At 43.3% G+C, this 27,713-nt stretch overlaps 1 protein-coding gene across 2 annotated transcripts; it reads left to right on the top strand.

The window, feature by feature from the left end:
- The first annotated feature begins 383 nt into the window (after positions 1–383).
- cgna (cingulin a) lies at positions 384–23,208 on the top strand. 2 transcript variants are annotated; one of them, XM_018738311.2, is made up of 21 exons: positions 384–565; positions 9,417–10,467; positions 10,756–10,853; positions 11,206–11,275; positions 11,542–11,637; positions 13,194–13,318; positions 13,431–13,563; positions 13,675–13,887; positions 15,280–15,428; positions 16,632–16,752; positions 16,912–17,124; positions 17,344–17,565; positions 17,789–18,037; positions 18,365–18,535; positions 18,885–19,046; positions 19,157–19,246; positions 19,397–19,480; positions 19,578–19,696; positions 19,886–19,994; positions 20,270–20,433; positions 22,100–23,208. In XM_018738311.2, exons 2-21 carry the CDS (start codon positions 9,418–9,420, stop codon positions 22,236–22,238), a joined length of 3,777 nt encoding a protein of 1,258 aa, XP_018593827.2. In that variant the 5' UTR covers positions 384–565; position 9,417; the 3' UTR covers positions 22,239–23,208. The 2 variants fall into 2 exon arrangements, with proteins under 2 accessions (XP_018593827.2, XP_029101813.1); XM_029245980.1 differs by lacking the exon at positions 384–565 and adding an exon at positions 1,175–1,286.
- The last annotated feature ends 4,505 nt before the right edge of the window (positions 23,209–27,713 follow it).

Raw genomic sequence — 27,713 nt, 5'->3', positions numbered from 1 at the left:
TTAAAAAAAAAAAAATTGAAAAGAAAAATGCATAGAATTTTCTAAATCAAGGAAAAATTAGTAAACCTATTATATAGTATTTTATATATAGTCCATACTGTATAAATGGATAGTAGCTGTTGGTAGCTTAACATTGCAAGCCCCTTTGAAGAAAAGCGACAGTTAAATCAATAAACGTGAGATACACGGGCACGAAGGCCTTCGCTCATGACTGAAAGGCTGCAAACCAATAGGAAAACAGTCCTCAGCAGCACCTTTGGGAAACTGGCGTTGATGCTCCACCAATATGCAAACGACGTTCGTTGCCAAAGGCCCGCCCATTTCCCTATGCCCAGCCAATGGGATGGTGCCATGGGCGGGCCCACTGGGCGGGATAACGCTTATCGGTCCCAAAGGTAACAGGTTGTAGTAGAGTGAAAACGATTGAGTGCGTTCGGGCAAAAGGAAAATAATATATATATTTCACACTCTAACAATAGAGGACATTTGTATTAATGTTTAGTGTGGTTCGAATATTAAATTTATAAGGCTCAAGATAATCAAGGACCAACACTGGAACACGGAGGTAAGTTGAATACACACCGAATTTATGAAGTAACTACTACCTGTCTCCACACAGCTAACGAGTTGTTGTGAGTGTTCGGGTTGTTACCTCATTATATAATTTATATCGTGCGATGGCAACTTGTGCACATCATTGACTCAGTACTGGTTCACTTCGGGTTTGTGAGCGAGGCTGAGGTTGTCGTGGGTTCAGCGAAATCATGTGCCAGAGTCAGTGACACACCTGCCACCTGTGACTGACTGAAACAAACGTGCCGAACGAGCCACACACACACGCAGAAATTAGTGAAATAATAAGTGAAACTCAAGTTAAGTGGAGGAATGTAACCTGTCACAGTCTGTGGGACTTAGCTGTGCCGCTCGTTCAACGGTCACCGAGTGAATTTTACCGTGCGGTATTGTACCACTGGCACCGCTCCTCCTCCTGGGAGCTGCCGTGCCCTCGTGCGCGTTCCCGACGCTCGCGCGTCCCTGCCGCGGCCCCGTTCACCGTTTCACCTCCGCCGCGGAGGGGGGGGTCTTCGGCCCCACCTGGGCACGTGTGGGCCGCACTACTAGTACTCGTCAAAGATTCGGGCTCGTATCCTGACGGTTGTTGGTTCGAACCCCGCCACTGCCTCTGCCACGTACTTAAGAAACGCTCCGGTAAAGAAGTTTTATTCGTGCTCCAATAAACAGTGTGATGAATCGTGGATCATGAAGTGCGAGACAAGCAGCGGGGGGTAAGAATGAAGAGCGTTACATCGCAGCCCCTCAGCTCTGTGTTACATGTCACAGCAGGTACTATAGTATAGTATAGAGTATAGGCTGCTTCTACATTTACCAAAGGTAGCACGCCTAGGGCCCATTACACTAACCACCATTTGGAAGGCTGTGTCAGCCCAAGAGGAACAGACTCATTTTGTTGTAACCATTTTGCTGTAGCGCTGCTGTCTCATAGCGCCTGGGTGATGCGAGAGGACGTGGGTTCGATCCCCACCCAGTTTGTGTGGAGTTTGCATTTTCTCCCCGTCTCTGTGTGGGTTTCCTCTGGGTGCTCTGGTTTCCTCCCACAGCCCAAAGACATGCTGTTCAGGCTCACCCGTGGTGTGTGAGAGACAGAGAGTGTGTGTTCCATTGATGTATGGATGAGTGACCCAGTGTAAGTCACTGCAGTGAAAAAGTATGTGGGCTGGTAACACTACATAGAGTTCATTGGGAGTCACTTTGGACAAAAGTGTCTGCTAAATAAATAAATGTAAATGTGCACCTCCAAACAGGTTGGGGGATAACACCTTTTCTAAGTGTGCAAAAATATTTAAACAGATTAAATTGAGTAGAACTGGTTGCTGACTGTTTTTCCCTGAAATATTTTTTTCATTTCTCACTTATGCTTCATTTCATGCTCATGGCAGTTTTATGGCCATGAGAAGTGGCAATAAGTGCCGGTGTCAACACTGCAGTGGTCACAGGTGAGTGGGTTACTCAGTGAGCAGGACTTGCCCTTTGCACAGCCTTTTGTTTTATTGGAAGTGTTGCAAACTCTCACACACACAGCTTACATGTATGAGAATGATTCACTGTTAGTGATGGTTACCAGAAATGAGTGCGTGGAATTGTAAGAGCGCATTATCCTTCGCTATATGGTTCACTGGAGTTCTTTTTGTTATGCCAATGAGGCACATTTGAATTTGAGTGAGAAATAAATGCATGATTGTTTCACTGTGAAAGTGGGCAAAAGAGGGAGAGCAAAAAGAAGCGGAGAGCACCCTGGGGAGAATGTGGAGGAATTTTGATAAAGACCAAAGGCAACACTGAATGATCAAGTGGGTTCAATAATAAAGGCACTTATTTTGTGACCATTATGATTCTACATATACATTGCATTTACATTTATTCATTTAACTTATGCTTTCTTCTCCAGTGTGACTTAGTCTTAAACTACTTTCAGTGGTTTTCCCATCTATGCAGCTGGGAATTTTTTTGGGTAAGTGCCTCACTCAATAGCCCAATGTAGGATTCGAACCTGATCCTTAAGGTCCTTCGACTCCAAAGGCTCGTGTGATATATTTTAAGCTTGTTTGTAAAACTGAGTATTCTTGCTAGAGAAATTTGGGGTAAGTGTTGTACTCAAAAGTACTGCAGCAGTGACAAGAGTAGGACTTAAACTGCTTACCATGAGGTTACAAGCACATGTCCTCAACCTGTGTGCTACCTGCAGCCTATTTTTATATTGAACTTATCTTTCAGAGTTATAGTATAATGTAATAATAATAAGCATCATGTCTTTTTGGATTTAAGTATTCTTGTGTCACGTCACATGTGGTTAGACAGAAGTTATGCAGGATTAAAGGCATTCACAAGAAGCTGTTTTATGCAGTCTTGTGTACTCAAGAATTATTTTGACTTCAGCAGGTTGTGGTTCTGCTGCTGATCTGTCAGGTGATCAACCCTTCCAATAAATTATAAATATGTAGTCCCAGGAAGAAACGCATTCAGTGTTGTGTTAAAGCAGTGATTTGATTGGACCGCTTGCTGAGCGAACAGTACCTGTGCATCTGATTACATTAATCGGATTAATAGAATTTAGAATAGATTACATAGAATAGATTAATAGAATTAATAGATTAATCGGATTAATTAATAGAATCTCCGTAACTGAAAGTCTTGTTTGGTAAATTTTTTTTCAGCACACCACATCCACATTTTGGTCATATCACTGCTGTTTCCCAATTTTATCAGTAAAGTCAGCATCAAAATAACTTTGAAATATAATCTGGAATCTTTGAATGTGAGTTTGTTGAGGGATTAGGTACAGCTGCCAGTACTACGGTTCACAGTACTCTATAATAAAGTAAGTGACGATAGAGTAGCGCAGTGACAAACACACATTGCACATTGTGTACAATGTGCCAATGGCCAATTATGACAGCACCTAGCTGATCCAGTTTTAACTCAGACTCTGAGTCATCCCAGTGGTGCGTGGCTCACCCTGATCTTAATAAGCGGTGGTCCAGGACCACATCCACATCCCAGGGGACTCGACATGAGTCAGTACAGTTGGTTAACAGACGTTACAGGATGTCGTCATCAGGGTGGTAGTCTCCTGTAATTAAACTGCTTACATTTTCTGCTAAAGTAACCTTCAACATTAAGCAACTTGGTCTTCGCCTGCCTTACAAAGTTAATGCATTTCTGAAAAGCCCTTTGTAAGGTAAATTCTCATAAATCAAAGATGTAATTACCATTAGTTTAATTTTTCTACATTTCTGAGCTCCAGCATTGAGACGCATTTACACTAAAATATCACCAAATTCCATTAAAATGGACATTACAGATGGTCCCTGAGTTACGATGGTCCGATTTACGGTTTTTTTCAACAGTGCGATAGCGATACGCATTCAGTAGAAACTGTACTTATTTTGATTCCAACCCCCCCCCCCAGGCAAGCAATATGTGGTACAATACCCTCTCGTGATACTGGGCATCGGCAGCGATCGGCATCTCCCAGTCTGCCCTGCAGTCGCTAGTGTATACAACCAATACTCTACAGTGTTCTGTGTTGCCAGCATTTTTTTTGGATACCCCTTTGTATCTGTGTTGCGTTTTGTCCATCCATCATGTCTACGAAACGCCCATCTGTGTCTCCTGGTACTGGTGAAAAGAAGAGGAAGGCAATTACTCTTAAGGAGAAACTCAAGATAATTGCTCAGTATGAAGGCGGCAAGCCCATAATGGTCATCACACATGAACTTGGACTTTTGCAATCGACAGTCTCGTCCATCTTAAAGGATAAGAAGCGATGATGTTTGGTAGATTAGGTGTATTAAATGCATTTTCGATTTACGATATTTTTGACTTGCGATAGATTTATCGGAACGTAATCCCACCATAAGTCGGGGACCGTCTCTACTTCAATAGTTCAAAACACAACATAACACGGCGGTTTCCTTTCATTAATAACTATAGATTACTGTATGGCTGTCTACCTGTATTTGTTCAGTTTTTTTTTTTTTTTAGCTATTATATAGCATGCACTCAAATAAAACATACATGTGGTACATGATGTATGTCTTAATTCAGCATTTATTGCAAAAGAGCAGAACAGTAAAAACTATAAAAATAAATTAAAACAATGTAAGTTCACACACACCAGACAAGTTGGCATCATTCAGGTAGTTCAAAAGGAGGCCGTGAGCTTACTGAGCTTATAACAGGTGAAACTAGGAAAAGCAAGTAATTGATGTTGAGAATAAGCCAAGCAAAGACTGCGGAGAAGACTGCACGGTGGCCATGCCTCTGTGACTGGACGTGGGTTTGATCCCTGTTCAGTCCCTGTGGAGTTTGTTTGGTCTTCCCATGTTTGCCTGGGTCTCCCCCCTCAGTACAAAGATGGGATCAAAATAAAATAGCAGGCTGCAGATTTTAAAGGATGCAATCATAATAATTTGTCAGATATTGAGGGGACCAAAAGATATTAGCAGTTATACTCAAGTTACATGTGTGTATTTATGTATGTTGTACATTGTATGCTGCTGCAGTTGGTCATCCTCTCTCTGGGATTAATAAAAATTGAACAATTTATTCATTGGAGGCAGGTTTGAGAGGCCAAATTCAGCCTGAACACTGGCATGGCACACCCCCTCCCCATCTAGATATACCTATGATTCAAGGTTGTTTTAGGCCTTTTGTTTCATTGTCACCTTGCAGATGGTATTGTGCTGGTATCCATACAGACTGTAGAGGTGGCGTGAAGTAAGGGAAAGCGTTGCTGCTACTGACAACGCTCTGTTTCATTTCAGCCAGTCCGAAGTGTTTGTGCTCTTTCATTCCGTCAGTTCTAGGGCAGTTCTACGAGCCAGTAGAGTCTGGAGCGTCCTCCTCGATCGGTGTTGTGTATGTGTGTCTGCTAGCAGCTGAACCTTCACTGGACCAGTGCGGTCTGCAAGTGTATGGATAATGCAGCTGTTCTTTCTCTGATTGTTGGCACAAATAAGGTTGGTATACATTGTAAGGAGGAAGCTTAATGTTAATATCTTCAGTGCGAGTCTTCCCTTTTCTTCTCTTTTTTTTTTTTAAAGATTTAATAATACAGCTGCAGGGGACACGGTAGGTTTGGCCTATGCCTGCTCTCTGGTGGGTCTGGGGTTCAAGTCCTGCTTGGGGTACCTTGTGATGGACTGGCGTCCTGTCCTGGGTGTGTCTCCTCCCCCTCCAGCCTTATGCCCTGTGTTGCTGGGTTAGGATCTAGCTCACCGCGACCCCGCTTGGGACAAGCGGCTTCTGCCAATGTGAGTGTGTGTGATACAGCTGAAGGTTGTCATAACAAGTCATTCGAAGTATGCGGAACAGTTTGTACGCTACAGATCGTGTGTGTGTGTGTGTGTGTGTGTGTGTGTGTGTGTGAGAGAGATTATAAACATATTTCTTTTATTGTAAAGCTACGTCAGTGTAACCGTTAAGAAATTATTCCAGCTGTCAGGCGTTTCTATTTACGAGGCTAAACTTGGTTTCCAGTGCTGGAAGGAAGCCACTTCTTGGTCTGTCAAGGCTTTGACGAACCTGAAAACCCTCATAGCACGGAGCAGGAGGCACCCCAGACTGCACTAATTGTTTACAGAACTGTTGACAGGCCCTGGGGGAAGATCCGCTCCGATCGCACACACCAGCACACGGGAGCTCTCGAAGGGGATGAGTTCCCAGCCGCCTTCCGTCCTCATTTTCTGCTCCACATCATTCGGACAATGGGGATGGACGTGCTCGCTTCTCCGTGAGAGATAATGAGTTGTGTCCCTGCACTTCTTCCATCGGTGACACACTGACACACAGAGGAGGGAGGTTCCCATGCCACATTTTACTGGAGGACTCCCCTGTTCGGACCGCTTTGGACTGACTGAAGCGAGTCGCTGTTGTCAGTAGCAGCAACACTTTGACTTACTTTACTGTAATTTTTACAGCTTGAATGGATACAACCTGCTGCTGTCAGCTTTGAAAGCTTGGTTTGTTCTTCACTGAATGATATGCTCTGTAGTTACCAGTATTGGGTGAATTGTTGGGTGGTTTTTCTAGGGGGGGGGGGAAACAGCTGGACTGGCAGCAGTGCGCGGATGTTTTTATTAGGCTCCCCAAGCTTACGAAACCTGTCATTCGTACCGTCTCCCAGTGCCATTCCCACACAGGACTCAAGAGATAAGGGGGTCGCTTGGCAACATTTATCACTCCGAGTGCTCTTTCGGTCTCTCGAGAATTCATGGCACTCAACCTCCGCAGCCCTCAGCACCACCGTAACAGGAGGGAGCGAACATTCAATTCCTGCATGCACAACTGCACAATGTGCCTGTGCAGCCAGTTTATTGCAGTGAGCTGTGTCTCAGTGCTGTACACATTTCCGGTCCAGGGCAACCTAATAGGAATGACCGTCTTTTATCACATGTGGCACCGTGTAAGTGGACAGGTGTTGTGAGTGAAAGAGAAGAGTGATAAAGCAGTGCTTTTATATTGGAGGAAACAATTTGGTAAACGCACAGTTTTTAACCGACGTTGGAACTAGCCGGTGCTGGAATGCATTTGGCAGCAATACTGAGTGTCAGTTTGGCTCATGTTCAGAATAGAGCAAGAGACTGCTATCCAACATGGAGAGGAATGTAATAAGGTATGAGTTACACAGCTTTAACAATTATCTCAAAATTAGAATTGACATCTAATTAGCTTTCAATTGATATGAAGTAGACAGGGTAGAGATTGCCAGTTAAATGCATAGGAAGAAGGAGGAGAAGCTGTATCAAAATGCATTAGAAAAGAAGTAGATGAAGGGCATTCTGTTGGTTCCTTCCAGCAGATGGTTCTTGACATATTGTGTTCAACTCTTTACAGGTGGCATAGGTATTGGCAGGCACTGTGACTGCAGACAGAGAGAGCGAGCGTGAAAAGCAGGAGAGTGTGTGTGTGTGTGTGTGTGTGTGTGTGTGTGTGTGTGTGTGCCATTAATGACTAATGAAGGTCACAAGCAAAGTCCGCAGCAGGCCCGAGGGGCCAGTCTCTCGAGGTAAACGCCCGCAAAGCTGTAATCCATCGAGGGAGCTGCCAACTTCCTCATTCCTCTCATGGTGATTCATACAGGGAACGGAACGTGTGAGAAGCCGAGTGGGAGCGTGGGTGTGTGTGTGGGTGGGTGGGTGAGGCAGCTCTGCCGTGAGCTCTGGCCTTTAACCACATGACTATTACTTTCAGCAATACTGCACGTCTTAAAAGTAATCTGTACGTATGCAGTTTCTGGGTGGTGTGCAGAGCTGGTTTGGTGGCGGTGTAACTTTAACTGACTCCCTAGCTCTTTGTAAAGGAATTTGTGCTGGTGTAATTGCTGGGAGCTCACCTATAGGCTTGTACAAAAATGAAAAAAGTTAGACACAGAATTAAGGATCCTTAAAACGTGACGTGAAATCTTTATGGAGATACTGTTGGTGTTGAGGCTTTCGGTTCCGTTACCTCTGTCTCTTTCTGGATTGACTGCTGCGCATCAACACGTCGGCAAGGACACACTGCCTGTGCTACTGTAAACACTGACTGACCTGTAGTGTGTATGTGTGTGTTCGAGAGAACAAAGGGTGGCTTCCTAATGTATTAATACACGGAGTGTGATTTAAGTATGATGTTACATGTGGGACTGAAGATCTGTGCACTGTTTCTGCTTCCTTATATAGCACAAACTAACAGCACTACAGTGTCTCGCAGTGTTTTCACACACACACACACACACACACACACACACGCTGGCTGAAACCGCTTGTCCCAAGCAGGGTCGTGGCAAGCCGGAGCCTAACCCGGCAACGCAGGATGCAAGACTGGAGGGGGAGGGGATACACCCAGGGCGGGACGCCGGTCTGTCACAAGGCACCCCAAGCAGGACTTGGAACGCCAGACCCACTTAAACACCCATTTTAGGGGGTGTAAAATACCTGTCCGTCCATCTATTTTCAGTAACCACTTGTCCAGTGTAGGATCGTGTTGGTCCAGGGCTTATCCCACCCAGTAAACACGTCATATATACATCTTGGATATATCACACTGTACTGTTTGTGATGTAGAATTTCCTTATTTGATGTAGATAATCCAGATGGTTCCATACTTTAAACTAAAATGCTTGATCATCTTTTGGTTTTAACTCATTTAGAGTTTTACCTGCACTTCTGAGGTTCCAAAACTGCCTAAAATTATAACTGTTATTTAGCATTAGTGTAACCATTTTCCATCACATCAGGTTTTTGGTGAGAGATAAGCATTAATGAAATCTGCAACAGCATATATTTGCTCTGTATAGTATTAGTTGAGACTATAAATAATTGCTGTTTGTGAGTTCCGTGGTCTACAGTTACATCTATCCACAAAACTCAGTCCAGATTTCGTGTGTGGCTTCCTAACAGTGAATTTGAAGAAGTTTTAGATGTGTGTAACACCATCCGGATGCCTCCTCTTACCTTGGATCAGATGTGATCCTCTGGTCTTCTGAGCTCAACACACAGGAGAAGGATTAACTTCAGGGCATTGTGGTCCTGCTTGCTCTTAATTTTGTGAGCATTGTCCGTGACAATACATAAATATGCAGTAGGAATACTTAAAGTATATCCCCTTACAAGAATGACTTTTTCTTAGTCTTTCCCTGATGTTGACCTGTATTGTTGAGAGGATATAGTCTATGATTTGTATGCTTCCATTCTCTGTTTTGCTGAAGATATTTTATCATGAAGCTCCATATTCAAGTTAGTGTTTCCCTGAGACCTGTCATTTCAGTATCTCCAACAAGGCCCGTCAGACTTGGGCTACAGCTGTTATTTACAGTATGTCTAACACACGCTCTTCTCTCCTTTATACACCAGTATGAGTGTGCCTTCATCAGACAGGAAGACGCCTGTGGATTATGGCGTGCAAATTCGCTTCATTAAGGACCTCCATGACACCAGGGGTGGCGCTCCCAGTGGGACACGGAGCAGCAGCAAGGCTGTCTCCAGCATCCCTTCCTCCAAATATGGGGTGGCGGTCAGGGTGCAGGGGATAGCAGGACAGCCTTATGTGGTCTTGAAGGAGGGGGAGAAGGGTGACTCGTATGGGGTACAGCTGAAGCCTCAGCCCCGGGACTACAGCTTCCCTCCGGCCTACAACAGCCTGCCCAGGAGGAGGGAGGAGGGGCCAGCCCATGGTCTGCCATACCCCCCAGGGGACGGGAGCCCTCTCAGACGGGCACAATCTCATGGCTCCCTGCTGGAGAGGGAGTCGGTGGAGGACTTTGATGGGCACGTGAGGAGACCTCCTGGGGATGGCCGGTCGGGGAGCTATGGAAATTTGGAAGGAGGCCTCGGAATTGGTGGCGAGAGAGGAGAGCCTCGTTCAACTGTTTTAAGCAGGGTGGCAAGGAACAACTGGACTGGGTCATACCAATCCGAGTTGAATGGGTCATTGGGCAGAGATGAAGGACGAGGGTCAAGTCAGAACTCATCTAGGGAGTCCTTCCCAGACTCCTCTACCACAAGTATCCCCCATCAAGAGTCTCCCCAAAGTGTGGACACTAAGTCCTTGGCTCCCATCAACAGACTCATCAGTAAATTTGATGGCAGCGGTCCTGGCCGTCAAACACGGGGTCGATCTGGAGCTCGAGAGCACTTCAGCTTGGAAGAAAGGAGGCACTCCCACAGTACAGACACCTCTGAGAATGACCCAGAGATCTCAGCTTCCCCCTCTCTATCCTCCACCACAACTAATCGCTACAGTTCCCCTCCGTCATCTACCACCTCCTCCTACAGTAGTCTGTGGCGGAGCTCAGAGTCTGTGGCCAAAGTGACAGCCCTCCCAGCCAGCAGGCCAAATGTGAGCCAATCAACAGTATTGTCTGTTGCCAAGGAGACATCTCCGGTCACTCAGACGGAGAGCCAGGTTAGTGACAGTGTAGGCAGGGGTTCAAGACCTTGGTCAGTTGTTAATGAGTCACTTATTAAAATGTTATCAATAAATCTGTTGACAGAGATGGAATGTTACTTTGGATGTCCTAATTTCTGTTTTTCATAATACTATTTTAAAAGTATTTGCCAAAATTTAAGGGGTTTAAACTTATGAAACACATGTCTTTTGTATTTCTGTTTCATTGGTTCTTTGTGTAAACTACCTCTGGCATCTCATTACAAATTCCTGAATAAATGCAGTAAGTGTGTTATCTTTGTGAAGGTGACCCCTGACCTGCTGATGGACCAGGATCAAAGTGTAGAGCCATCGAATGAAGAGCGACAAACCAAACAAATGATCTACAACATACTGAGACAAGGGTAAAGGCCGTTTTTACTTTGTTTCAGCTCCTGCTTTTGGAAGGAGGTGTTGCAGCTTCCCCTAACATTAATCTCTCAGCAAGGTCCACTTCTACCCTAGATGATAGTGCTGATTGAAACTGCATACCACATCCAGAGCTGAGATCTAATTCAAGCCACCCAGGCCTATCCAGTGGCAGGCTAAGGTTACAGTAGAATGCTGCATCTGACCATTGAATCGAGGATGACCGTAATGGATATTCTTGATAAAGTGACTTGGTGGTCAGGTGACGTTTTACATTTGTGGGAAATGGTATCAATGCGCTCTTTATAATGTCTCTCTTTTTCTCTCGCCATCTCCTTTCCCCCGAAGGAACAATGAGAGCATTTCAGCTACCAACCGCAAAGTTGACCTCGTCTTTCAGAAGATTCAGGGACTCGGGGTAGCCTTATTGCTATTACTACCTTTGGACACACACGGGTGTTTGTGTAGTTAATCTAATGACATGCAGTAAAAATATATTAATGAAACAATATAATGTTTATCTAATTTAATTTTGATGTGCAACTTCTTCCCATTTTTTTGTGCAAGCTACCTGTTGTTGTGAGGAACTGTGTCTGTATACAAGCAATTGGACTTTGTCTGAATACCCTTGTGTGTGCATTCATGTGTCTCATTGGAGCTTGTTTGTGTCTATGGCTGTCTAAGAGCGGTAGTGCTCCCTGTGAGGCCTGGAGGAAGGAGAAGAGGGACCTGGAGAAGAGAGTAGCTGATCTGCAGGCCTCCCTCCTGGAGGAACGCAAGGTAGATGTGAAACACTCCTTCCAGAGGCGCAGGTGTGGAGTATTGATGTGCTTCTCCGCAGGGAAGTAGGAAACGTCACTTATGTGGAAACAGAAACATCACGTAAATCTGTTCTAATTCCACAAAGAGTTTTCTATCATATAGGCTAATCAGACAGATGGTACATTTGAATTTTTAACAGTGTTGGTAAGACATCAGTCTGTCTTAGACATCTCAACAACAGCCTCTAGGCTTCCAAAAACTACAGCTGTGATGACTAGAAATGTATTTTCCAACTTCCAGATCAGTTCCCTACTGACATCCATCACCTGTGGGGGAAAAAGGGAATAACTGAGTTAATTATCCCATTGAGTGTCTAGATAATTGTACAAGATCCCCAGGAGTATTCCTTTGTCAATTATCCAGATGGTTCAATCTCTGTGGCCTCGTTTTGTAAAACAGATTTTGTAGTAAGCTAGATATGGTGCGGCGTTTGTGACTTTAGCATTGGAGTTGTAGATGAGTGTGATGGAAGTGTAGCTTGTACAGATGGGCTTATTATTTTCAACTTAGTTTTGTCATGTGCTCCCCAACTGTTTTGCAGTATCATTCATTCATTCATTCATTCATTATCAATAATTACTTAGGTTAAAGAAGGCTTGGAGCCAGGCGTAGAACATGAGATGCAAACATAGACGGTTAGACATACACACACTGGGCAGTTTAGTCACAGTTCCCCTCAAACACGTCTTCAGAGTGTGGGAGAAAACTGGAGTATCAGTGAAAGGAAAAAATACTCCCTTTTAGATATAATGTATGTGTGTACGTAAAATTTATAACAGTTGACTTATATTATTGGAATTATTCACAAAAGCAGCTTAAAGAGCTCTTAAAGAATATTCTAGGAGTCTTCCTGGATACTAAATGTCTGCTGCTGTTTTGTGTGCTGTGTGTTCTAGAGTTGGCCTTCCCAAATCCAGACGGCTCCCTGGAGGTCTGCTCCACTCCTTCACCCACCTGCTGAATTATCGTTTAGCTGAACCTTTTTCTTGACCTTAATTAAAACCTAATTCAAGTTCTTAATTAAAAGAAATGGACCATTGGAACCTTGCATTTAATGTTGTTGTAATGAATGTTCGTTAACTGACTGCGCTTGTGTAGAGTAAATAGTCCTGACGCCTTGATACAGCATGATTACCACAAGTGTTTGGAGCTTTAATTAGAAAGAACCACTAAGATAGTTTAACATAAGCGTTGTGGGAGGACGTCAGGAGGATGGCTCACTCAGTTGCCCTGAGCCCTTGGAGCTAGTCAGGTGAAGAGCTCATCTATAGCCTCAGTAGCTGTGAGTAATTAATGGTACAAGGGGAGGCAGAAGAGCCCAAGATGGAGGTTCCTGTGGTATTCACTGGGGTTCAGCGGGAGACAGCAGGGATTGGTGTACATGCATCTGTGTGTGTCTGCATGATGGCAGTTTCACACTCGGTGAAAAGCTACCTCATACCACTCTTATACTGATCATGTAAAATGGCTTGTTGTTCCAGAGGATGTTGAAATAATCTTGACCTTTTTAACAGAAAACCCAGATGGGCAGTGCAGACCAGACCCTCAAGGCAGAGTTGGAGGACTGCCTGGATGAGAACCTGCAGCTTCAGGAGCAGTTGGACCGCAAGAAGACAGAGCTCCACCAGGCACACACCGAGTAAGAGAGGGGACACTGTATCCTCAAGAACACAGATACGAAGTGAACGTATAAATGAGCTATTTATGGCCAGGTGTGTCACCTCACACTAACAGTGTGAATGTGTTTTTAGGCTTACTCAGCTCAGGATGGAGAGGGAGACAGCAGAGTCACAGGTTCGGAACCTGGAGGACCAGCTGGCTGGCTTGCAGGAGGAGCTGAGGAGGGAGTCGGAGAGCAGTGGACAGGTGGAGCTCCTCCAGACGGTACCTGTCTGTGTATTTGACATGTCTGCCCACCTACGTGTCATCCTTCTTTCCTTCACTCCAGTGCCTCTTTTTCCTTTCCATATCCTCTCACTCCATCTCCAACTCTAGGAACTGATGACAGTGCGTGCGGAGTTGGCGGAGGCTGTCACCGTGCACCAGCGGCACGAGGAGACCTTGCGTCAGCGAGAAAGGGAACTGACTGCCCTGAAGGGAGCGCTGAAGGATGAGGTGGCTACACATGACAGGGAGATTGAAGCCTTGAGGGAACAGTACAGCAAAGACATGGAGAAACTGAGAAGTAGCATGGAACAAGTCTCACAGGTAAAATGCATACCCCATATCCAGAGACTGGGAGGAGCACACAGATATTCAGAAACAAATTGGTTGTTAATGCATGAAATGCACGACTAATAACACACTTAATACACACACACAGTCGGAACCGCTTGTCCCATATGGGGAGCCGGAGCCTAACCCAGCAACACAGGGCGTAAGGCCGGAGGGGGAGGGGACACACCCAGGACGGGATGCCAGTCTATCACAAGGCACCCCAAGCGGGACTTGAACCCCAGACCCAATGGAGAGTGGGACCCGGTCAACCCTGCTGCGCTACCGTGACACAGACACACAGACAGTCTTCAGTTTAAACTGAGTTCTGCTACAATGACCTCATCATAGTTGACTTTGTCATACCTTGCAAACCCCATTATGCTGCATTATATAAACTAATTGAAGTTTGTCGTGTGTATGTAACACATTGCACAATGAAATTGTTGTTTGCGTTTCTCCCGCAGACTATAGTTCCGTAGACTGTTATAAATACAAACCAGGCAATAAATAGGGAGACAGTAAATACACCACTAATAAGCAGACAAATATAAAACTGATACATTGTATACAACAAGAAACATCAGGTCAAGTTAAACAAGTCTGCAAGGAGCAAGGCACAATACGTTACCTCTCTTCCAACACCATGTTTTCAACTACAAGGATATATAAACAACTAACATACATGAATGTTACATTGTGTAATAGGGCTTTTTTAAAATATATTTCCAAGTTACACTTAATCTAAAGTGATACACTACAGTATCACTTTAGATTAATATAAATACTGCATTATATTTCCATGTCCAGGCAGTTTGGTGGTGTAGTCAGTAGTGCTGCTGCCTCACAGCGCCTCGGTGGTGTGAGAGGGTGTGGGTTTGATTTCCCCCCCCCCCCCCCCCCCCCGTCTATGTGGAGTTCACATGTTCTCACCATGTCTGTGTGGGTTTCCTCCGGGTGCTCTGGTTTTGTGTCGCAGTTCAAAGACATGCAGTTCAGGTGAATTGGTGTTTGTGAGACTACCCCTGCGACAGATTGGTGTCCTGTGCAGGAAGTACCTGGAAGGCTCAAGAGGGGATTAGCTCTGGATCACCTCAACCCTGCTTAGGATAAAGTGGTTATTGAAACTGGATGGTTTTTATTCCCCACTGTTTTCCCTTCAATTTATAAATCTGATTTCTTTTGCTTTTTCTTGTCTGCATCATCGCCGTACTCATGTTTTTGCTTGCTAGGCATTGTAAAGAAGGCGAGAAACGTGAGAATGTTTTTGTTGCCCTGGTGTTGGTCACTGTTCGCACTGGGTAGCTTTAGAGAACCAGTTAAAGCAAAAACATTATCAGTGACTTGCCAGGATAACTGTGAAACCTCTTGTTCTGTTTTTCTCAGTCCCAAATTGGCATTGAAGCAGAGCGCCAGCGCGTGAACGCCACCGTGCGCTCCCTTCAGCAGCAGTTGGAGGATTGCAAAGAGGAGGGTGAACACTGGAGGGAGCAGTTCCAGACCACCAGGGACGAACTGCGCACCACCAAGCAGGAGTGAGTCCACTCTCACACATGTACACGCAAAGCCACATATATGCAGACTTGTTTATTTTTTTATTTGGTTTTTGATGATTTTGCTGAATTTAACATTTCCACTGTTTTTAAAAATCTGTTCAGGCATGAGTGTCATTTTTTTCTCTCTTTTTGTCCTCCCCCCCGACTGTCACTTGGCCAGGGAGCAGGCCAACAGCACCAAATCTGAGTGAGGGGTTCTCATCCACTGTCTCAGTACAGTTGTGTAGGCATGTAGTTGTTAGATACAGCTTAGTGCAGTTCTCTGATTTTGTTCTTCAGAATTTTTCAACAATTGAACTTTTTTTCAATACCTACTAAGTATACTAAGGATGTAATTTGTTGATTAACTGACAATTTTGACTTAGATTGCAAACGATTGCTATTTTAACTTTGTTGAATGCTCTTAGGACTGCAATGTAGAGAATGCCCCTCTTCTTAAAAAAACTGAGAAGTAATATGGAGTGGAATGAAACTGCGATACTTGTTGCAGTTTACTCCACTGATCCAGTGAAGTGGTATTTTCCTTTGTGTGTGTGTTGGCACACTTCTCCACTCCAACGTCGCAAATATTGGGCTCTTCTGCTTCCTGTTGTACCATTAATTACTCGCAGCCACAGAGGCCATAGATAAGTGTTTCGCTTAACTAGAATACCTTTAATCAAAGATTAACATCCGATTTTATTTGGTCTTGTCACTGACTCAGCTCTGTAAGAGAGGCACAGTTAAGTCCTCACATTACTTTTTATGCAGGATTAAGTGCACACATTTTTTTATTTTGTAATGTTTTTTGTTGCATAATAATGATTACATCATAACATTAATTTGCCAATGCAAAAAAAGGTAGCCCTATGAAAATATGAATTGTATGATGTGGTTAATATTTACACTTCCTGTGTTGTATCAGTCTGCCTGGAATATTCCGTGTACTTTGTCTGTAATGGAACTTTGTTTTTCCATAGTATTGTGTAAATTGAAGTGGTTACAGTTTTGTCTGTGGCCTTTGGAATAATTTTAATTTCTTGACTGCAGGCTGTTTTCAGTGACTAAGTTCATCACATTTGGTGCCAATCAGTCAAACTTGTTAAGCATTCAGATGCTTATTAACCACCATAGTTTGGTCCAGTTTGTTGCAGCTGAAACTATGGTATGTGTATGATGTTAACGCTGATGTTTGTACTATAGGTTACTGCAGGCCCGTTTGGAAAAGGACGAATTTGAAGAAGAGCTGAAAGAGCTACAGGAGAGACTCGTTGCAATGAAGGAGCAGATGCCTGACCCAAATCACACCAGCACTCTGATACAGGTATGTAGACTTGCATTATTGGTTTCACACTGGTACATACAGACTCTGCTGGCAAACTGAGACTGTCCAAGATCAAATTGAGATTGCACAACTCTCACCTGTGTATTAGTGTCTCTCTCTTAAGAAGTTAAATGTAGTTCATACTTATGTGCTTCACAGGACCTGGAAAACTGTCGTGCTGAACTGAAGCAGGCCAAGCTTGAACTGGAGAAGCAAAGGATGGAAGCTGACAAAAAAAGGATGGAGGCGCTGTCACTGAAGAAAGCGAGTCAGGAGCGTGAAGCGGAGCAAAAGTATGAAATGGAGAGACTGAAGGGTCAGTCACGAAAAGACAAAGAAGACCTTGCTAAGGCACTGGAGAGAGCAAAGCAGGTGTGCTGTTATGGACTACAACAGCGGCTCTTAAATGTCTGAGTAGTACAGTGATCTTTATAATTAACCGTATACATAATATAACATGTTAATGAAATTTGCTGTCAGCATCTCTGAAGCCTCTTCCTCCTTTTTACCCACGTATTACTGACGACTTATTCATTCTTCCATTTCTGGGGGATTCTTCACTGTGTACCTCGCTGTTCCTCCTCCTTCTAGCGCCCGGACCCCTCCGTGGTGCAGCAGTTGCAGGAAGAGTTGCAGGAGGCACGGAGTCAAGTGGAACACCTGCAAAACCAGCTGGCCTCCTCTGAGCAGGAGCTCCAGACTCATAGGGAACAGCTGTCTGCTGTGCAGGCAGAGCTACATGTGCACAAGGACACAAAGCAGGAGCTGCGGGAATCCAGTGCCCGCCTTAAGGAAAAGCTTGCCCGTCTGGAGGTGAGACACGCCTGTTTGCACAGCCCTTTTTCTTGGATTATACTGCAAGATAAAGTCCTTCCCATGAAGTTAGTCCAGAGTATTATGTTGGATAATTACAACAGATTGCTGTTTTGGTGTTACTTTTTCAAAAATGGGTTTGCTTGGTTAAGAGTTCTCCAGACAGTGTTTGAAGATGTGGTGGCCTTTCCACCCAGCATCTGAGCACCTGACCTTTCTGCAGACACAGCTGCAGACCAGCATGTCCCGGAGCTCTGAGGCCGAGCAAGCTCTGGAGCAGGAGAACCGTGGCCTCTGTACCCAGCTAGAGGACTCCCGGCGCAGGGAGGCTCGGCTAAGCCAGGAGAATGAGGAGTTGGCCCGGCGGCTAGACGACAGGGAGCGAGAGCGGGAGGTGCTGCGTAAGGGCACCTCTGAGCTCGAGGAGCAGAAGAGAGCGCTGGATAGAGCACTGGACAAAGCCAACAAAGAGGTAAGTGTGGATGTCCTTATTACCAGTAGGCTGTCATCTTCTCATCTGTGCAGGAAGAAACAAAAAATGGAAAATCATGATGGAATTTGTGATTAAGCCTACATCTATGTTTCTGCATATGTGCACAGGTTTTTATAGCTGTGATGACCTGTACATTTCCTCTACATTCTGCTCAATTTGTTTGAACAGTTATGAGTTTTCCACATTTGCTGTAAACTCTGCTCCGTCTTGACGATTAGGCTCTACTACTTGAAGACCCTATTTTAGCATAGAAAATCAACATATTTAGAGGTCAGTCACTTGCTCCCCACTCCTGCCTGTCCTCAGAAGGAGCAGCTGTCCTTGGAGTCCCAGCAACAGGTGTTGTCACTGAAGACCCAGCTGGAGGAGTACCGGGAGCGCTCTAAGAAGGAGCAGCAGGAGGCCCAACGGCAGGGCAGGGAACGTATGCTGGAGCTGGAGCGCTCACAGGGTAGTCTACGGACCCTGCAGGAGGAGGTAAGAGACAAGTGTGAAGATGGCAATGGCTCATTGTGTATATATGTAATGTTTTTGTGTCTTTGCCTTCTCCGTTTTCTTGTACAGCATTATAGAATCGTGGTACAGCCATATGCAGTATTCATAGGTATATTTGTCCCCTTTGATATATTAGTTGCCCCACACCTATATTTACCAGGAGTGTGAAAACTGCGTGGATTTTACTCAGGCTTAAAATTGCAGTAAAAAAACCTATAGTCCGGTTATGTGTAAAACAAAAGCGACTCGGTGGAAAACAGTTTCTGACAATATTACTAATATAGTTCTATGTGCAAGATTTGAGTAGCACATGTACTATGTACCTGCGTAGGTGAATCGTTTGAAAAAGGAGTTGCTGGTGTGCTCTGAGGAAAGGGACAATGCCCAGTTGGACAAGGAGATGCTGACCAACCGAATAAAACATCTGGAGAATGAGTTGGAGTCTCAGAAGGGTTCTCACACAGATCGCACAAGGGAGGTCAGGATCCTGGAGGTGAGCACTGATGATCGGGAGGGAAGGGGAAGGAGTGAGGGGAAAAATGGGCTCTCCATTTGTGTCACCAATACCTCTGCCTTGCTCTGTACATTTTTCTCATGTCTCAGGATAAAGTGAAGCACTTGCAGATAGAACTGGATGAGGAGAAGAGCAGTGTTGAGCTGCTAACTGAACGTGTCACACGCAGCCGGGACCAGGTATGGCTATCATTACTGCAAACACGACAGGCACTACAGACCTCTGTTCCCTTTCTGTACAGGCTTGTTGTGTACCCCTCCATGCAGATTACATTTCTCACTGTGCCTCAGTCTGGTCTTCCCTCCTGATCTTTGAACTACTTCTTGCAGATTGACCAGCTGCGCTCAGAGCTCATGCAGGAGAGATCATCCAAACAGGACCTGGAGCTGGACAAGAATTCCTTGGAGAGACAGGTATTCTGTGCATCTGTATTTGCTTGAATTTTGTTTCTCATCTTTCTCTGTGTGGGAGGATGTTATGGTAACTCTGCTACCCTCCTTGTTACCATAGATAAAGGAGCTGAAGTCCCGCGTGGCGGACATGGAGGGACAATCTCGCTCCTCAGCTGGTGTCTCCCTGCTGGAGAGCAAAGTGCAGGAGTTGGAGGAGAGACTGCACAGCGAGGAGAGGTATTGAGATGTACTGACCACAGGGCAAGATCACATTTGTACAGGGCAGCACTGTGATACTGGAATGTTGTTCTAAAATAACGTGCTTGAAGTCTCTTGAATTCTTGTACCTGGACTTGAGTCTCGACTGTGTAACAGTGAAAACGCGCTATACATAGGCCACGCTGAATTGTGTGTGTTTTGTGTCAGGGAGAAGAACGGCATGGTGGCATCTCAGAGGCGTCTGGAGAGGAAGTTGAAGGAGTTGAATATCACACTGGATGAAGAGAGACAGCAGCACTCGGAACAGAGGGACCAGGTACACATTATTATAGAGGCCAAATACTGTTGCCATCCTTCAAAACCAACTAAACCAAGAAAAGTTAGCTGGGGTTGTGTTTATGCTCAAATTGTGCATGGGCACAAACACATCAGCACACGAGTTAAACATGAAGATATACTGTACACACAAACATATGGACATTGGTCCTGGGGCATTGAACAGGAACTCTAACGTGGAATGTAGCCACCTTTGGTGTGCCAGACTACACTGTGTTAACAACCTCCCTATGCATATGCCCCAAACTCCTGCAGCTGTCCCTACGTGTGAAAGCCCTGAAGAGACAAGTGGATGAGAGTGAAAGTGAGGTGGAGCGGCTGGACGGCTTACGCAGAAAGGCACTCCGAGAGCTGGAGGAGCAGCTGGAACTGAAGGAAGCACTGCATGCTCGGGTCACAACCCTGGAGGCCGAACTGAAGTGAGTTAACCGTCCCCCCAGTCTTTCTCCACCACCCACCCTTTATTAGACACTAATTATTAAGAAGACAAGAGGCAATGTGACAGGAGATGAGAAGTGAGTATGCTAACAGTGATGTGCTATATTTGAATGGGATCTCTCTTGTCTCTGTCTGATCAGGCTAGTCACCATATGTGGACCAAGTTTTTCAACTAGGATTAAAGTCCTAGTATTAGCTCTGTCGTTCACAGGCCAAGTATCCACTGTGGGGGGTGGGGGGGGAGGGAGGGAGGAAAACTGGCCAGGATTTGTATCTCTGCACCACGGTGTACAATTTAAAGCCTGTAAAGCCCCTGTGGATCACTGGTTGTTAGATGTTCTTCTCCAGCTAAGTACAAGAAATGCAAAACTGGATACAGTAAAGTGGAAGTAAAAGCAAAAAAAGAAAGCAAAACACAGAAGCAAAAAAAGAAAGATGATCTAGGCAGTTTGAGAATTAGCACATGTATCCCTGTTCAACTAAAGTGAATTACTTGTTTATAGGCAGGACAGTAGTATTGAACTAAATTCTAAACAGCATGAATGCAATGTAATCTGGCCAACTGTGGAGCAGAGTGTTAGTGTGACAGCTGTCAGCTCTTTGGGCTGCCTATAAGACAGAGGTAGCTCTGCAGGGTTTGCAGATGGATGATGGTCCTTTTTCGCTTCGTTGCTTTCATTGCTCCATTTCACCGGAGTTTATAGTTGCTCTTCAGACACACCAGATGTTCGCAGTGTACAAACCAGTAGTACAGAACACTGCACTCTTCTCTTACAAGGTGTATAAACTAGTGAGGAGAAAGGTGAAGTAAACCAATTGAACTAATCCAATAAAAGGGGGTGTTGGCAGTAAACTGGAAGCTTTCGGATTTACTTAGGACTTGTGTAATAATGACAAGCTGAGTTAAATCCGTGAACGCAGCTCTGCGACTGCAGGCGTGAGTAAAAGCCAGGATCTCCACAGCTGGAGTTTTATGATGTTAGATGAGATTGCTGGAGAAGCACTCTGTGTGATTTGGTGAGTGAGTGGGCTGCTGTCCCGCCACAGAGACTGTTGTAAACCTTTAACAGCAGCAGGTGGAGCAGTGCTGCCGATGTGCCGTTATGAGGAAGTTGAGCTCAAGTCAGGTGGTTCCCTGGCCAGTGAGAAGACAGACCTTTTGCACGTGGTCCTGTGCAGCTGCTCATGCATAGCGCTGTTGTAGTACACACTTTAATGCATTCTGTTCATTTTTGTTGTTGAGTGGTACCTTTTCAATAAGTTAAATTATTGTCTTCATCATTGTTTGAGTGCTCAAGGAAAAAAGGGATCAACACTGAAATATCTTCGGAATGATTTTTCTAAATGCTGAAAAGTCTCTTTTTTTCATATGGGCTAAAAGGCAAATAAGTGATGTTTGCCCTCCCCCCCCGCTTCCCCCACAGTTCTAGATTCAAGGGAGATTTTTTTTTTTTTGTAGCTGCCTTGCTAAAGCAGTTTTGCTTTTTTTTTTTTTTTATTTTTTTTTATATAACATAACCTATTGAACAGCTTTATGGAAATAGCCATTTAGAAAGACTGAATTTGTGTAAGGATGAAGCAACATGATGTTTCACAAAGTGCCATGTTATAAAGACATATTTATAACATCGTGGTAATGTGTTTCAGGCGGAAGATCCAGCAGTCCCAGCGGTCACTTCTGGACTCTTCCGCTGTAAGCTCTGAGGATGATGATGAAGACCTGTATGATCCATCGAGTATCACTTCCATCTTGACTGAAAGCAACCTGCAGACCAGCTCTTGCTAGAGTAGGGATGATTGAGGATTGCACATGGTACTACACAAGGAGAGGGAGGGAACCATAACTATTACACTGGACACTACACTTTGAGTAACAATGATGGTGGATACTAATGATGGAGTTGGAGGCTGTGGATGTGAGATAAACAGGTGCTTTGAAAGGTAGGAAGAGGAAGATCCAACATTTGTAAGCCCGCTGGATACTGCTGTGTTTAGAGAGGGACTGAGGATTACAGTAGTGAGACGGGGACTGCAAGTTGGAAGGAAACGATAAAGCCTGTTTTTTAAAAGAGCAACTTGGATCAGTAAAAAAATGACACTTCTTCCCTAACATACAGTGAAAAGCAGCAAAGGGCAAGAATGTGTGGGTTTTAATATTCTTAACGCTGCACTGCAGGGAAACATCCTCCCAAATGTCAGGATGGTTTTGCATGGATGCTGTTCAGAGAGGGTCATAAATGAGACAACACCCAAGTATATCCGCTGTTGTATTTGATTATGAACGCTGATGTTCTCTGATTGTCTGTTCCTAAGTGCTCTGGCTCGTGCTCTGGCTTGTGCTCAGTGCCTGCATTTACTGTAATCGCAGGTGTGAGTCAACCCAGCAACAGCCTCTGTTGCATTCATCCTGGTGCTCTGCAAAATATAAGCATTGGTTGAATTTGGACTTTTTACTATTTTAATACTTTGCACAGACACTGTTTCTCAGTGCATAATTTTTAGTAGTTAGTAATATATAATTTCTGCCGAATGAATACAAATGTACGGACAAAACCTGCTTGTCCCATCTAATGCAGTAGTAATCTTTTGATTCAATTCAGTTTAAAATACCCCTAATACTTAAGTTTTTAAACATCACATGGACAAAGCATCTACTGTTTGGCAAAATCAGACAAACCATCACAGGCACAGTAATTTTTACTAATTGCTATCTTTTTTTTATCTAATGCACTTCTATGCATTCTGCAGTTTTTGTTCATGCCTTAATTTTCATTATAACAAGTTTTTTTTTTTTTTTTTTTTTTTTTTTTTTTTCCTTTCAAATTAATGATTATATTTACTATTCATTAGTTTGAAAAATTCTGAAAATGGAACAATCAGTCACTGGATGCTGCAGTTTTTGGTAATCAACTGTTATAGATCATTTTATTTTGATTTATTTGAAAGCTTTTTTTACTGACTAAAGTACCAGTTTGTATGTATTTTTATTGTTGTCCTTCATGTAACTTAATTGTGGGCTGTAGAGGATCCAAAATGATTACAGCAGATCATGTTAACTGTGAAAATTTGTTTACAATACATAGTTTTGTCAACATTTATTTTTCAAATCTTGAAAAAATAAAGTAAGCAAGTACAAGTAATCTTTACATTGTATGTCCTCATTAACCACCTCAAGTGCAAGCTGACATCATTGCTGTCATATGCTTTTCCCTTTTTGTACAACCAGCCATGAGAAAAACTTTGACACTCTATAGACATTACTTTTGTACAGCATAAGTTCTATATATATGGGTATTGCTTGGGTATTGCTTAGGTATTCCTGGACATGCATACATGTTTAAGATCTGCTTGATCCCCTAGAATATGCAAAAACTGACAGGCTCAGTGCAGTGTTGCTCCATGCAAAACATTTAATCTTTGATGCGTGTCTTTGTGATTTGCCTACAGCTCCCAATGAGTTCACCCTGGCCATAGCACTCTGCTTTATGACATTCTATACTGTAAGTCATATTCCACTGAGCTATGTGGTTAAACATTTCTTATGAAGTAACACTGGATGATTATTTCTTCACAAAATACCTATTGAAGAAACCCACTTTCCTAACAACCTAAGTAATGGCACCTATTTTCAAAAAAAAAACCTTCAGAAAGCTATTTTATTGTGAGGAAGTTTCACACATGTACATGGCCAGGAGGTAGGATTCTTCATTTCTCTCCGAAGGGCAATAGCAGGAGTTGTGGTCAGGGACAGGCGTGGGTCACAGAAACGAGGAGTAAATGTCGTTCTTGAGGTCGTTGTCAAAGGGCAAAACAGTTGTTCCAAAATTGGGAGTGGGAGGAGGAATCGGGCGAGGTAAGGATGCAGTAAGGAAGCACTGAGGGGAAGGTTGTCTCAAGGAGATTATGCATCCTGGGAGAATTGGTATGGCTTCCTTCATAGTGGCCCCTGCTGATACCTGCCAGGTGCGTTGGATGTGGTCGAGGAGGGGAGGAAGTGATAGGAAGCCATTGATATGTGTACATTTACATGTATTCATTTAGCAGATGCTTTTGTCCAAAGCGACATCTCAGCAAAAGTACAATTCATGCATTACATTAAGAGAAAGAGACATAGCTGCAGACATGTGACTCAAGTAAACATAGTTTACCTACTACTTTCTCCACCGAGGTTCATCGTTCAAGTAGGTGCATAAAACACAGGATAGATATCCTGAAACTCTCCAATTTTTTTTTTCATGTGTACATATATAGATTATCAAAACATACAAACTTCCTAAACTTTTTTTATTGCAGTAAAGGTTCCCAAAACACTTAAAGGCCAGTATGGGTAGCAGGTTTAAAGTGGGCAGAGGGGTAGAAACTGTACACTTCATAGCAGTCTGTGAAGTATGTGCTGGGTCTTTAATTTTTAAATTACTTATCTCAAATTATATACTATCAAAACAGTCTCCGTAATCTGATTTCAGAATGGGCAAGTTCAACATTTCCATACCAAGCAGGTTAAACCTTGATATAACTGGCAGCAACACAAGAAATGGAGCTGTGTGGGGGAAAAAACTGTACAATATGTATTTCCTTTTTGTCAGGATGTATCTGTATGCTTTGGTGTGTGTCTGTTTACGGAAAATGTGAATTGTGGATACAACAATTACTCTTACAAAATTTCATGCTTCCTGGAATGGTTACACATGGTCAACATAATTACTCTTTAAAAACACACACACACAGCTGTATTTGGGGTTATTCACCATCAAAACATAACGAAACTTGTGGGCTTGAACAATACATTTACTGAGTTGTGATTCTGTATTAGATGTGTATTAGCTATGATAAAATTATTTTGGCATAAAAATACATTTATTACATATTTACTGGAAAGATGCTGTCACAACTAGGATAAGATGAGGGTAAGTGTTGTTCAGCTGAATTCCACCTATGGTGATCACTCATGTGGTTTTCTTGGTAAGGGAGGGCCCAGATGTGGTTTACTTCTACCTTCTTCTCTGTACCTTTGCTTTGTCAACACAGGACAAACATGCAAATGTCACACACCCTGAGCCACATTAAAACATTGGCCAAATGAGCAACTCAGGAGCTTAATATTCACTGAAGACATGCTCTGATACTTTTATTATTTATTGCATATTGCGTAGTTCTCCAGCATTTTTAGCTGCGCTAAAAAAGTAGTTCACTACCCACATCTGAAAATCATGTTAGCTGAAACATTTCGACCTTATAAAGGCTTTTATAAACCTTTTCCTAATAGCGCCAGTTATACAGCTCAGCTGTGTGAATGGGTGAATAATTACATGCTCCTTTGGAGAAAAACATCAGTTAAAGAGAACAAATGCAACAAAGTATGATAGTACTTTTGTCTTTATGTCCTCCTGAGACCCAGCAAAAAAGATTTTGGAAGTACGTGTATTTGTAACATTCATAGAAAATTGTCCAAGCTTCACCGGTATCATTTTAAGGCATAGAATATCTTCTGAAAGCTGCATTAGGACTCACCAATGCAGCATGTACACTGTCAGAGATGCATATAAAAATATTTTGCCTTCTAGAGTCATCATAAATCAAGAAGATATAATATGGCATGTTTTTAATTATCATTCTATGCCAAGTCTCCCAGGAGTTTTTTCCAGCTATTCACTGCTGTGCAGAAAGAAACTTATACATGTGTCAGATCTAACTGGTCTCCTGAATACCATTTTTCACATTATCATTCTCAGAAGTGGCTCTGATCCTGTTAAATAAATCACTGATTCAGATCATAAGAGGTCCTGTGGTTACAATGATAATTTAATTAATATATAATTATATTATAATCAGGTGAACGGACAGCTCAGCAGTCATTGACTTTCAGCTGGAAGTACATTTTATGCATTCTGGAATATAATAAAACCTGGCATGCCTGGGATCCAAACCAGAATGTGGAAAACTAGGTTTCCTCTGGTCTATAATATGAAACCATCCTGCAAACTCAAACCCTCTGGGCAGATATGTTCTTACTGATAAAATGAACATTGTGACACTGATTATGAGATAGTACTGATCATAGCAAACGGATGGAATATGTTGAAATACAGTCAAGTCAGGGTTTGTTTCGGTTGTGCAACTTGCTTTCGTGTCTCCAGAAAGCATAAGACATTATGAATGGTGAAACTATCCAAGACAATGTTCTCAAAGTAGTTTTTAAGTTTAAAATGTCCCGCTGTTTTGACATGTAGAACTCAACTGGAAAAGCAGATGGCTATAAACGAATAGAGTGCACTTAACTGGGTGCATGTAAATCTGTTGGATTTTAGGGTGGGGTATATAAGCACAGCTTTGTCTGAATTATAACAGTTCACATGACTGACCACAGTCACATCATTATACAGAATATGAAATTTTAATACTCAATTTATATGCAGGAAGTTCTCAATAATGGATTGCTATTTTGTTATCAGGTGATTTCACATTTACATATACAAAAATGTTTACGTTTAAAAAAGATTAGTGTGTTTGCAAAATATTGTGACATTAAGTAATGGATTTCTTGGTGTAAGGATATTCCACATCATGCATCTATTTTCAATAAACGTTTATCTAGTCATGGTCACTGATAAGACATCATCTGAGGAAATACAGGGTTCAAGAGAAGATACAGCCTGAAGGTGATTTCTACAGATCAGGTATAAATGAAATGGGTATAAATAAAATAGAGTAGGAATAATGTGTATCAATATGTGAATTGTCTTATGTTGTATATAGATATAAATTAGGTCTGTAGAGTATGTAATTTGGCAAACAATCACTCTACAGAATAATTTCAAAATATCAGTACTAAAGGCATAGATGTCAGAAGGTGTATATTATTAGTTAAGTTTTATGAAATACACACACACACACACTGACTGAAGCCACTTTTCCCAAGTGGGGGTTGTGGCAAGCCGGAGCCTAACCTGGCAACACAGGGCGCAAGGGGACACACCCAGGATGGGATGCCAGTCCATCACAGGGCAACCCAAGCAGGACTCGAACCCCAGACCCACCAGAGAGCAGGCACAGGCCAAACCCGCTGCACCACCACACCCCCCTTTTATAAAACTGAAGATTAATAAACTGTGTGTGTGAGAGAGAGTGTTCTGACTCATCAACACTGAGAAGAGAAATTTCAACCTCATATTCTAACTTTGGCAATACCATAGCAAGGTCCACAGTGGCCTTCTGTTACAGGAGCAATCTTGTACTGAATTTTGTAATCTTAAAAAGAGGG

Source organism: Scleropages formosus, chromosome 18 (assembly GCF_900964775.1).
Source record: "Scleropages formosus chromosome 18, fSclFor1.1, whole genome shotgun sequence".
NCBI classification, from domain to species: domain Eukaryota; kingdom Metazoa; phylum Chordata; class Actinopteri; order Osteoglossiformes; family Osteoglossidae; genus Scleropages; species Scleropages formosus.
This window is presented reverse-complemented; position numbering and strand designations above follow the sequence as displayed.

Bases quoted from the DNA above. Each gene is read 5' to 3' on its own strand.
- cgna (XM_029245980.1), top strand. From the start codon at position 1,261: ATGAAGTGCGAGACAAGCAGCGGGGG. The intron at 19,047-19,156 runs GTGAGCACTGAT...CTCATGTCTCAG, and splicing joins GGGAGGTCAGGATCCTGGAG to GATAAAGTGAAGCACTTGCA. The intron at 19,697-19,885 runs GTATTGAGATGT...GTTTTGTGTCAG, and splicing joins AGACTGCACAGCGAGGAGAG to GGAGAAGAACGGCATGGTGG.